The 13,050-nt window shown below is 39.2% G+C and overlaps 2 protein-coding genes across 2 annotated transcripts; one reads left to right on the top strand and one right to left on the bottom strand.

Moving 5' to 3' along the window:
• The first annotated feature begins 1,580 nt into the window (after nucleotides 1–1,580).
• On the top strand, nucleotides 1,581–2,077 carry LOC122700954 (cytochrome b-c1 complex subunit 6, mitochondrial-like). Its single transcript, XM_043913977.1, has one exon. It carries the CDS (start codon nucleotides 1,614–1,616, stop codon nucleotides 1,887–1,889), a length of 276 nt encoding a protein of 91 aa, XP_043769912.1. The 5' UTR covers nucleotides 1,581–1,613; the 3' UTR covers nucleotides 1,890–2,077.
• Nucleotides 2,078–11,728: 9,651 nt separating this feature from the next.
• LOC122700953 (olfactory receptor 2T33-like) lies at nucleotides 11,729–12,658 on the bottom strand. Its single transcript, XM_043913976.1, has one exon. The coding sequence runs from the start codon at nucleotides 12,656–12,658 to the stop codon at nucleotides 11,729–11,731; it is 930 nt and encodes a 309-aa protein (XP_043769911.1).
• Between the last annotated feature and the right edge of the window lie 392 nt (nucleotides 12,659–13,050).

The following is a 13,050-nucleotide window of genomic DNA, read 5'->3' as shown; positions in this document are numbered from 1 at the left end:
CTGCCTGCAAATATTTATAGACATGGACAAGAAAGTACCTATGTGACCTAATCATGGATTGAACATATAGTCACTTCTGCCATGCGTTAGGATAAAAGGAATCAAAGGGGTCTTCCCAGATTTAAAGAACAGGGACATAGATTTCAGTTCTTAATAGACTATTGGTAGTGTCCTACTGGAGTTTATAGATTGGCACATTTTGCAGACTTTTTTTGGAATATGCAATTTATCAGTGGTACCTATATATCATTATGCATACACTATGCACACATATAATAGGAGTTCTGCCATATTTTTAAGTTTAAATAGATCTCACTTAGAACATGAAATATATGTTGTGACTCTAAGCAATACTAGCCATCAATAGCAACTAAAGTGTATGAAAATTATATGTATTAAATCTGATTTATAATTAGTACAGTTTTATACATGATAATTTGTAATTTGCAATTTTATGAGGTAATTTATGTTTATTAGTATTTTACATATTTTGTCTATATATAAATCTGTTATTTATATATGGAAATATATATTTATATATGAAATTATAAATAAGCATAGATTACATAGATATATTTTTATGTATTGGGCTTCCCATGTGGCGTTTGTTGTAAAGAATCCACCTGTCAATGCAGGAGATGATAGAGATGTGTCTTTGATCTCTTGGGCCAGGAAAATCTACTGGAGTAGGAAATGGCAATTTGCTCCATTATTTTTGCCTGGAAATATTCCATGGACAGAAAAGCCTCCTGGTGGGCTACAATCCAAGGGGTCGCAGAGTTGGACAGAACTGAGCGCACATACACACACATGCACATTGTTACATATATTTACATATTGCATTACATATGTAACTTGTATCTATCAACAATTTACATATATAAATTATAAATAAATATACATAAGTATGGCTTCCCCGGTGGCTCAGCATATAAAGAATCTTCTTGCAAAGCAGAAGACACAGGAAACGCGAATTCTTGGATTGGGAAGATCCCCTGGAGGAGGAAATGGCAGCTCACTGTGGTATTCTTAAAGGGAAAATCCCATGGATAGAAGATCCCGGTGGACTACAGCCCATAGGGTCACAAAGGATCAGACACGACTGAGCAACAAAGCACACATGTATACATGAGCATGGAGTAGAAAATGGCAGGATTCTTGCCTGGAAAATTTCATGGACAGAGGAGTCTGAAGGGTTAAAATCCACGGAGTTGCAAAGAATTGGACATGACCAAACATGCACATACAAAAGCATTTATCAGTGTATATGACTTCATTAATCCATAATCTACAATCTGTGCATCATTCAAGTACACTTTCGTAAATAATTTTCAAATGATTGATTTTCAATTTCTTATGACTTGAAATATAGTATAAATTCTTAAATTATATTTATTTAGAATGAATCAGGTTGGATATTGATGTGTGAATTCATATACTGACATATTACTCTCTAGTTTTATTCTTATTTAATTCATTAAGTGTAATGGGAAAAAAGATTTAATAAAAAATTTTATTTTGGCATTTCAGCTTCAAGTATCTGAAAGCTTATTAGAAGGAAAGTCTTATAATTATTGGAGCTATGGGTGTTGAGTCCAGAACCACAGCCGGACATGGGGCTAGAGGACGAGCAAAGGATGCTGACCAGGTCCGGAGATCCCAAGGAGGAGGAAGAAGAGGAAGAAGAATTAGTGGATCCTCTAACAACAGTGAGAGAGCAATGCGAGCTGCTGGAGAAATGTGTGAAGGCTCGGGAGCAGCTAGAGCTCTGTGATGAGCGTGTATCCTCCAGGTCACAGACAAAGGAGGACTACACAGAGGAGCTCTTTCACTTCTTGCATGCAAGGGACCACTGTGTGGCCCACAAACTGTTTAACAGCTTGAAATAAGTGTGCAGATTTGTTCAACCCAGCCTTCATCACCTGGGCATTGGGATATTTCCTCATGGTTTTGAACATGATGTTTATTTGTGTAACTGAGTTCATGTGAATATCAAGGATTTTGGCTTAGGCAAGTAATTTCTGTGTAATTATCAGTGATTTCATCTTAATAAAGTCCAGTGATCAGCAAAAAAAAAAAAAAAAATTATTGGAGCTATGGAAGAATATTTTTTCTTACTTCTTGACCATCTACAAATGCAGTGTTTTATTTGAGTTGATGTGAGCTAATTAAATGAAAGATATTAGGTAGACCATTCAGAAGTTATTAAAATTTAAGAAAAGGAGGTGCTGGGAAAACTGGATGGCTAATGTGAAGCAACATGACTAAAACATTTCCTCACACAACATACCTAAATAAATTCAAATGGGTTAAGAATGTAAGAACTGAAACCATAAAACTCATAGAAGAAAACATAAGCTGAACAATCTTTGATTTACAGGAGGAGCAATTTTTTGATCTATCTCTTAAAGCAAAAGATGTAAAAGCAAAAAGAAATCTACAAAATAAAGACAACCCACAGGACAGCAGAAAATATTTGCAAATGATATGATCAACGAGGAGGTAATATCCAAAACATAAAAATAGCACACACAACTAAATATCAAAAAACAACCCAATAAAAAATGCACAAATAATCTGAATAGATATTTTTCCAGAGATAGCATATAGAATGCTAAAACGTAAAACAAAGTTACTCAGCAAGGTTAACTGTTGGAGAAACACAAATCACCTCAAAATAATGAGCTATAATCTCCTGCCTGTCAGAGTAACTATTGTTAAAAAATTTAAAAATAACCAATGCTGTATGGATATGAAGAAAAGAGAATCTTCAGATATTGGATGTGGGAATTTAAAAATTGGTGCAGCTGCTATGGAAAACAGTATGAAGATTCCAAAAACTAAAGGTAGAACTACTGTCAGTATCATCTCAGTATCAGTTCAGTCACTCAGTCATGTCCAACTCTTTGTGACCCCATGAACCACAGCACACCAGGCCTCCCTGTCCATCACCAACTCCCGGAGTCTACCCAAACCCATGTCCATTGAGTCGGTGATGCCATCCAACCATCTCATCCTCTGTGATCCCCTTCTCCCCCTGCCCTCAATCTTTCCCAACAACAGGGTCTTTCAAATGAGTCAGCTCTCCACATCAGGTGGCCAATGTATTGGAGTTTCATCACTAGAAACAAAGCTAGTGGAGGTGATGGGATTCCAGTTGAGCTATTTCAAATCCTGAAAGATGACGCTGTGAAAGTGCTGCAATCAATATGCCAGCAAATTTGGAAAACTCAACAGTGGCCACAGGACTGGAAAAGGTCAGTTTTCATTTCAATCCCAAAGAAAGGCAATGCCAAAGAATGCTGAAACTACTGCACAATTGCACTCATCTCACATGCTAGCAAAGTAATTCTCAAAATTCTCTAAGCTTAGGCATCAACAGTGCATGAACTGTGAAATTCCAGATGTTCAAGCTGAATTTAGAAAAGGCAGAGGAACCAGAGATCAAATTGCCAACATGCGTTGGATCATTGAAAAAGCAAGAGATTACCAGAAAAGTATCTACTTCTGCTTTACTGATTACTCCAAAGCCTTTGACTGTGTAGATCACAACAAACCTTGGAAAATTCTTCAAGAGATGGGAATACCAGATCACCTTACCTCGCTCCTGAGAAATCTGTATGCAGGTCAAGAAGCAGCAGATAGAACTGGATATGGAACAACAGACTGGTTCCAAATGGGAAAGAAGTACGTCAAGGTTGCATATTGTCACCTTGCTTATTTGATTATATGCAGAATGAGTACATCTTATGAAACATCAGAATCAAGATAGCAGGGAGAAATATCAATAATCTCAGATATACAAATGACACAATCCTTATTGCAGAAAGCAAAGAGGAACTAAAAGGCATCTTGATGAAAGTGAAAGAGGAGAGTGAAAAAGTTGGTTTAAAGCTCAACATTCCAAAGAATAAATCAAGGCATCTGGTTCCATTACTTCATGCCAAATAGATAGGGAAACAATAGAAACAGTGAGAGACTTTATTTTCTTGGGCTCCAAAATCACTGCAGATGGTGACTGCAACCATAAAATTAAAACATACTTCCTCCTTGGAAGAAAAGCTATGAAACTAGACATTTTAAGAACTAGAGACATTATTTTACCAACAAAGATCCATATAGTCAAAGCTATGGTTTTTCAGTAGTCATGTGTGAATGTGAGAGTTGGACCATAAAGTAAGCTGAGCACTGAAGAATTGATACCTTTGAACTGTGGTGTTGGAGAAGACTGTTGAGAGTCCCTTGGGCAGCAAGGAGATCAAACCAGTCAATTCTAAAGGAAATCAGTCCTGAATATTCATTGGAAGGACTGATGCTGAAGCTGAAGCTCAGATACTTTGGCCACCTGATACAAAGAACTGACTCATTGGAAAAGACCTTGATATTGGGAAAGAGTGAAGGCAGGAAAAGGGGACAAAAGAGGATAAGATATTTGGAAGGTATCATTGTCTAAATTGACTTGAGCTTGAGCAAACTCCAGGAATTGATGATAGACAAGTAAGCCCGGCTTGCTGCAATCCAAGGTGTCACATGAGCCAAACACAACTGAGCAACTGAACTGAACTAATTTCTAAATTGAAAATTATTTTTTTAGTTTATTTACTTTTTATTGAAGGATAATTGCTTTACAGAATTTTGCTGTTTTCTGTCAAACATTAACATGAATCAGCCATAGGTGTACATATATCCCCTCCCTTTTGAAACTCCCTCCCATCTCCCTCCCCATCCCCCTCCTGTAGGTTGATACAGAACCCCTGTTTGAGTTTCCTGAGCCATACAGCAAATTCCCACTGGCTATCTATTTTACATATGGTAATGTAAGTTTCTATGTTACTTTTTCCATACATCTCAACCTCTCCTCCCCTTTCTCCAAGTCTATAAGTTTGTTCTCTATGTCTGTTTATCTATTGTTGCTCTGTAAATAAATTCTTCAGTACCATTTTTCTAGATTCTGTATGCTGTTGCTGCTGCTGCTAAGTCACTTCACTTGTGTCTGACTCTGTGTGACCCCATAGATGGCAGCCCACCAGGCTCCCTCATCCCTGGGATTCTCCAGGTGAGAACACTGGAGTGGGTTGCCATTTCCTTCTCCAATGCATGAAAGTGAAAAGTGAAAGTGAAGTCACTCAGTCGTGTCCAACTTTTCGTGACCCCATGGACTGCAGCCTACCAGGCTCCTCTGTCCATGGGACTTTCCAGGCAAGTGTACTGAAGTGGGGTGAGATTCCATATATATGTGTTATAATATGATATTTCAAGCAAAACTGGGCTCAATAAAGGACAGAAAGGGTATGGACCTAACAGAAGCAGAAGATATTAACAAGAGGTGGCAAGAATACACAGAAGAACTATACAAAAAAGATCTTCATGACCCAGATAGTCACAATGGCGTGATTACTCACCTAGAGCTAGACATCCTGGAATGCGAAGTCAAGTGGGCCTTAGGAAGCATCAATATGAACAAAGCTAGTAGAGCTGATGGAATTCCAGTTGAGCTTTTTCAAATCCTAGAAAATGATGCTGTGAAAGTGCTGGACTCAATATGCCAGCAAATTTGGAAAATTCAGCAGTCACCACAGGACTGGAAAAGGTCAGTTTTCATTCCAGTCCCTATTAAAGGCAATGACAAAGAACGCTCAAACTACCCCACAATTGCACTCATCTCACACAAGATGATTTTGAACAAAGTAATGCTCAAAATTCTCCAAGCTAGTCTTCAGAAATACGTGAACCATTAACTTCCAGATGTTCAAATTGGTTTCAGAAAAGGCAGAGGAACCAGAGATCAAATTGCTAACATACCCTGAATCATTGAAAAAGCCCGAGAAAGCCAGAAAAACATCTATTTCTGCTTTATTGAATATGTCAAAGTCTTTGACTGTGTGGATCACAATAAACTGTGGAAAATTCTGAAAGAGTTGGGAATACCAGACCACCTGACCTGCCTCCTGAGAAATCTGTATGCAGGTCAGGAAGCAACAGTTCAAACTGGACATGGAAAAACAGACTGATTCCAAATCGGGAAAGGAGCACGTCAAGGCTGTATATTGTCACTCTGCTTATTTAACTTATATGCAGAGTACATCATGACAAATGCTGGGCTGGATGAAGAACAAGCTGGAATCAAGATAGGAGAATTATCAGTAACCTCAGATATGCAGATGACACCAACCTTATGGCAAAAAGTGATGAAGAACTAAAAAGCCTCTTGATGAAAGTGAAAGAGGACAGTGAAAAAGTTGGCTTAAAGCTCAATATTCAGAAAACTAAGATCATGGCATCTGGTCCCATCACTTCATGGCAAATAGATGGGGAAACAGTGGAAACAGTGGCTGACTTAATTTTTCTGGTCTCCAAAATCACTGCAGATGGTGACTGTAGCTGTGAAATTAAAAGACGCTTGCTCCGTGGAAGGAAAGTTATGACAAACCTAGAAAAAAAATTAAAAAGCAGAGATATTACTTTGCCAACAAAGGTCCGTCTAGTCAAGGCTATGGTTTTTCCAGTAGTCATGTATGGATGTGAGAGTTGGACTATAAAGAAAGCTGAGCGCCAAAGAATTGAAGCTTTTGATCTGTGGTGTTGGAGAAGACTCTTGAGAGTCCCTTGGACTGCAAGGACATCCAACCAGTCAAACCTAAAGGAAATCGGTCCTGAATATTCATTGGAAAGACTGATGCTGAAGCTGAAACTCCAATACTTTGGCCACCTGATGGGAAGAACTGACTCATTTGCAAAGACCCTGATGCTGAAAAGATTGAAGACAGGAGGAGAAGGGAATGACAGAGGATGAGATCGTTGGATGGCATCACCGACTGGATGGTCAAGAGCTTGAGCAAGTTCTGGGAGTTGGTGATGGACAGGGAGGCCTGGTATGCTGCGGTTCATGGGGTTGCAAACAGTGGGACATAACTGAGCGACTTAACTGAACTGATTGCCATTTTCTTAATTGTTTAGCGTTGATTTTGTAGGTCTTTTTTCTTCTGTTGCCTTTCTTGACTGTATAAGTCCCTTTAACATATGCTGTAAAGCTGGTTTGGTGGTAATGAATTCTCTTAACTTTTGCTTCTCTGCAAAGCTTTTTATTTCTCCATCAATTTTGAATGAGATCCTTGCCAGGTACAGTAATCTTGTTTGTAGATTTTTCCCTTTCAGTAGTTAAATATATCCTGCCATTCCCTTCTGGCCTGCAGAGTTTCTGCTGAAAGATCAGCTGTTAAATGTACGGGGTTTCCCTTGTATGTCACTTGCTGCTTCTCCCTTGATGCTTTTAATATTCTTTCTTTGTGTTTAGTCTTTCTTAGTTTGATTATTATGTGTCTTGATGTGTTTCTTCTGGGTTTATCCTGTATGGGACTCTTTGTGCCTTTTGGACTTGATTGACTATTTCCTTTTCCATGTTGGGGAAATTTTCAACTATAACCTCTTCAAAAATTTTCTCATATCCTTTCTTTTTCTCTTTTTCTTTTGGGACCCCTATAATTTGAATATTGGTGCATTTGATATTGTCCCAGAAGTCTCTGAGAATGTCCTCAATTCTTTTCATTCTTTTTACTTCATTCTGCTCTTCAGAAGTTATTTCCACCATTCTACCTTCCAGCTCACTGATTCATTCTTCTGCTTCAGATATTCTGCTATTGATTCCTTCTAGAGTTTTTTTTTTTTTTTTTAATTTCAGCAATTGTGTTGCTTGTCTCTGTATGCTTATTCTTTAATTCTTTTAGGTCTTTGTTAATTGATTGTTGCATTTTCTCCATTTTGTCTTCAAGGATTTTGATCAACTTTACTATCCCTTTTCTGAGTTCTTTCTCAGGTAGTTTGCCTATTTCCTCTTCATTTATTTGGACGTCTGTGTTTCTAGTTTGTTCCTTCATTTGTGCAGTATTTCTCTGCCTTTTCATTATTATTATTTTTCAAGTTATTGTGTTTGAGGGCTCCTTTTCCCAGGCTTCAGGGAAAGTTGAATTTCTTTCCTTTAAGAAGGCTGAATTCTTTCTTCCTTTTGGTTTCTGCCCTCCTAAGGTTGGTTCAGTGGTTTGTGTGAGTTTCATATAAGGTGAGATTTGTGCTGAGTTTTTGTTTGTTTTTTTGTTTGTTTTTCCTCTGATGGGCAAGGCTGAGTGAGGTGTAAATCCTGTCTGCTGATGATTGGGTTTGTATTTTTGTTTTGTTTGTTCTTTAGATGAGGAGTCCTGCACAGGGTGCTACTGGTGATTGGGTGATTCAGGGTCTTGCATTCAAGTGGTTTCCTTTGTGTGACTTCTCACTATATGATACCCCCCAGGGCTGGTTCTCTGGTAGTCTAGAGTCTTGGAGTCTGTGTTCCAACCCCAAAGGCTCAGGGCTTGTTCTTTGGTCAGGAACAATGATTCCACAAGTGGTTTGTTATGGCATTAAGTGAGATTAAAACAAATATACAAGAATGAGAAACCAAAGATGAATCCCAGACAAATGGCAGTTACAAAATCAGGCAAATAATAATTAAATTAATGAAGTACTCGCATATACATATACTCTGATGAGCAAAGTGAAAACTGTGTAAAGTACAGTAGATTGACCTGGCAAACAAAGGAAATCAAATATTATATTTAACAGTTAAGAACAAAACTAACTTAAGCAAAAACTGGAAAACAAAACTAAAGCAAGGTGAGAAGTTGGGAATAAAGCAATGAAAACAAAACTAACAAATATATTGAGGAGAAAGGAAAAAAAGAAAAGAGAATAGACATGCAGAGTTAGAGAAAGGTAGATGAAGAAGATTTATATACATTAAAGATTAACTGCTGGGGAAAAGAACAGTAGGAAAGGCAAACAAAGGAATAAATGTAGAAAAAAAATAATGTTTAAAATTTTTTCAATTAAATTAAAAAAAAAGAGAGAGAGAGAGAAAAGAGGAAAACGCCACAGAACTGCAAAAGCCCAATATAGAGGCATAAGTTTACAACAACAATAAAAGTTGTGACTGGGGAAAACAAAAAGCTTAATCGTTTTTTTAGTGCCAATAAAATTGACAACTCGAAAATAAGCAGAAAAACAAACTAACAAACAAAAAATAATCTACAGAACTAGTAAAAAAATAAGAAGAATAAATGCTTTTCTTTAGTCATTGCTGTCAGAGTCCTTTCCCTCGCTGGGAGTCACAGTCCACCTCACCTCCCTAGGATGCCCTCCAACACTGTGCTGATCTCTGGACCTGCTGTGGGGGCAGCTCAGCTTCTAATCTGGTCCTACTCCTATGTGTTCTTGTCTCCAATGTTCACAGCTATCAGAGCTAGTGCATTTTCTTTTATGGGAGCTCTCAATGGCCTTTGATATATTCCATAGACACAGAGTCTGCTTAGATAATCATGTAGATTTAATCTGCAGCTTGTACAGCTGGTGGGAAGGTTTTGGGTCTTCCTTCCTTAGCCACACTGACTCTGGGTTTTAATTGTGATTTTATTTCCACCTCTACATGTGGATCTTCCACTTGGTTTTAACTACTGAGGCTGCCCTGGAGGGCTTGGGTTTGCCCCAGTGAGGGCCAGGTGTGGAGATGTGCAGCTGCTTGTGTTGCAGGGGTTCTGACAGCACCAGGTACTCAGGGGGGGTGGCAGCTAGGGCAATAGGAAATATAGTGCTCTAGAAGGGTATGGCAACCAGTATTGGCCAATATGCTCCAGTATTCTTTCCTGGAGAATCCCCTTTCTGACAGAGAAGACTGGCAGGCCACAATCTACAGGGTGGCACGACCCTGAGCACATAGACACAAGATATTTTTTACCTGTGGCAGCTCTGCCCCAGTGAGAATTGAGCATGAATTTGGTGCAGCTGCTTGGCTTGTGGGGACCTTGGTGGTGCCAAGTGTGCAGGGGTTATGGACCTATCAGAGTCTTTTTTCAAGCCTCTTCTAGCTGGCCATCAGAAGGCCTACTTGGCCAGTCTTTCTCTGTAGCTCTGCCCATTCAGGCACTTACAGGCCTCCCTTGCCTGGGGTCCTTCTCTGTTCTTCCAAGTGTCAGGCACACAGAGGGGGCCCCCCTGACTGGGATCCTACTCTGTAGATTGGTGTGTCAGGAACTTAAAAGGGCACCCTGGGTGGGGTCCTGCTCATAATTCAGTGCATCAGGCATTTGATGGGCCAGCCTCTCTATTGTTCAGCTGCTGGTGCTGGCATGTGGGGAGAGAGAGGCTATGGTGATGACTCCACTCCCTACGCGGGACTCAGCAGTGTTGCCTTGCTTCCATGGCTGCCCACCTTTCCTCCACCAGCATTTCTCACCAAGATCTCCTTCTTCACATCCCCTCAATCTGTCTCTCCACAGTCAATAGCAGCCCTCACCCTGGGATTGCTCCACAATCCCTCAGTTTCAACTCCCAGCCACTGTGCCTTCCAGGAGACCAGCATTCCTGCCGGGGTAAGTATGGCTGCAGCAAGGACTGTCTGATTCTCATTCCATTTAGGCTGCCACAGATCAGTTGTTTCACTCTCAGCCTTAAATGTTTCTCTTCTGACTCAGACAATTGCCCCACTGTGGGGATCAGACCCCTGCTTCAGTTCCCCCACCCACTGAAGGCAGGTCCAGTCCAACTAACACTCCGTTTTTACCCCTAGTTCCTTAGTTCTACCGAGTTTTGGGGGGTTCACTATATATTTTTTTCCTCTGGTCAGGTACTACTGTCTGCTCTCAGTAGGTGTACTGCATGCACTTCTATGTCTAAAGGTGTATTTCTGATGTATCCATGAAGAGAGATGTACTCCACGTCCACCTACTTCTCTGCCATCTTGTTCTCTCTGACAATCTTTTAAAATCAAAATATTTAAGGTATATACCTTCCTTCTTTCTTTTCATTTTTTTCTTTAAAAAAAAAAGTTGTCCCAAGAAATTTGCAGATGCATCATGAGTGTAACCCTTCTCCAATAAACTTAGATTCACTCCCCTCAGCTAAACACTAGATGTAAAACATTTGGTCCCAAAGTTTCCTTGTGATCAAAGGTGATTTTTCTATCTGTGGGACAGTTAACAGAAAGCAAGAAATATTTGGAAAAAATACTTGGATATTTTTTGCTCCAATTACAGCTGCACATAATCTGTGTGTATTATCTATGCTAATTTATGTGATAAATTTCATCACATGTTATTTTAATAGTTTTTTTTTTCTGTTTTTCAGATAAAGATGTTGACTTCTTCATAGTTACTTCATATATTGATAATCCCTCAATGTACATAACCCAATCTCTTTATCTTTAAACATATCTTTAAATATGTTTTTAATCACATAATCAGGGATAATTATTCCCCTGAAAACATTTTGATAAATATTTCTCACAACTTTAATATATATAATTATTTGCTCATTTGAAATTTATCAAAATATATGAATTTAGTTCTACAGTGCTTTCTTCAGAATAATTATGCACTTTCTAAATTATTTGTGTCCATCATAATTAAGAATTTTTATTGAATATACCAAAATGCAAATTACATGGTTGATATTTAGCATATCTTGTACTATAGTGCCTCAATCTTATTGCTGAGGTCCAAAGTTTAGAAGAAAATATGATAAGGTATGAAAATATGACAAATGTCACTTTTAATTAATTTATCAAATATAAAAGAAATAATTTGTAAAAATCAATGCAAACTGGGAAAGAGAGAGAAAAATATAATGACACAAACCAAATTTCATAACCTAAATCTAAACTGAGTAATGCCATTTTGGACAATAATGATCACTGTTGAGACCATCAAAAGTGCCTTACCAGCCACTTTCTCAAAGCCCCCTTGACATCTTTATTCCTCACACTGTATATAAGGGGGTTCAACACAGGGGTGAAGATGGTGTAGAAAGCAGAAACCACCTTGTCGTTTGCCCCTGAATGGTAGGATTTGGGCCGCATGTAGATAAACATGATAGTGCCATAGAAGAGCCCCACAACAGCCAGATGGGAGGAACAGGTCGCAAAGGCTTTCTTCCTGGCTGCAGTGGACTGCATGTTGAGTACAGCAGCCAAGATGAGACTGTAGGAAGCCAGAATGAGAGACAGTGGAATCAAGAGCATCAGGACGCAACAGACGTACATGAAAAACTCAAAAATCATGGTGTTAGCACAGGCAAGGTGAACAAGCGATGGTGCCTCACAAAAGAAGTGATTGACTTCCCAAGAGTGGCAGTAAGGGAAGCTCAGAGTGGCACCGGCCTGCATCAGCCCATCCACCCCTCCCAAAAGCCAGGAGCCGGCTGTCATGTGCAAGCAGAGCTTCTGATTCATGAGGATCGGGTATCTCAAGGGGTGACATACAGCCACATAGCGGTCATAGGCCATGGCGGCTAAGAGGAAGCACTCGCCCCCTCCCAGGGTGAGAAACAGGAAGATTTGAGTACCACAGCCCGCAGAAGAGATAGACCTGTTGTGCATCAGGTAGTTGGCTGCCATTTTGGGGACAATAGTGAGGACCAGCATCATGTCCATGAGGGAGAGCTGGCTAAGCAGGAAGTACATGGGAGTGTGCAGCTGGGGATCCACCTGAATGAGCATGATCATGAAGGTGTTGCCCATCAGGGAGGTGAGGAAGGCCATGAGCACCATGGCAAAGAGGAACAGATGGGTCTGTGTGTAGTCGAAAAGTCCTAGAAGAATGAAATTTATTCCTGTGGTGTCACTTGCATTTTCCATGGCTCCTGTTATTCCTGGAAGACAATGAATGATTAGGAAATGAGAACTGCTTAAAAGGAAGCTTGGGTATTTCCTTAAGAAAAATTGGTCCATAACAGAAAAAATGAGACTTGGAAGAAAAATTATGAGTTAAATTATTTCACTTCACAAGATGTTTGCCTTGGTATCCAATTGCCCATCTCTTTGCAATTATACATTATTTTTGACCAAAATAAATTGATTTTTTATATATGAAATATTACCAATTGCATTTCTTTCTCAATATTTTGTCAGTATGCCACAGAAAAAATATTCATAGTGTTAGGAACTGCTATTATATAATCTCAATTTCTATAATTTTGGGACTTCCATCTTAAAGAGTTTCAGATAATCCATTTTAGTCAATATTGATG

The sequence above is a fragment of the Cervus elaphus genome, chromosome 9, assembly GCF_910594005.1.
Source record: "Cervus elaphus chromosome 9, mCerEla1.1, whole genome shotgun sequence".
In the NCBI taxonomy this organism is placed as follows: Eukaryota; Metazoa; Chordata; class Mammalia; order Artiodactyla; family Cervidae; genus Cervus; species Cervus elaphus.
The sequence above is the reverse complement of the archived record's forward strand: the minus strand, read 5'-3'. Positions and strand labels throughout refer to the sequence as shown.

Coding starts and splice junctions, on each gene's coding strand:
- LOC122700954 (XM_043913977.1), top strand. CDS start 1,614: ATGGGGCTAGAGGACGAGCAAAGGATGCTGACCAGGTCCGGAGATCCC.
- LOC122700953 (XM_043913976.1), bottom strand. CDS start 12,658: ATGGAAAATGCAAGTGACACCACAGGAATAAATTTCATTCTTCTAGGA.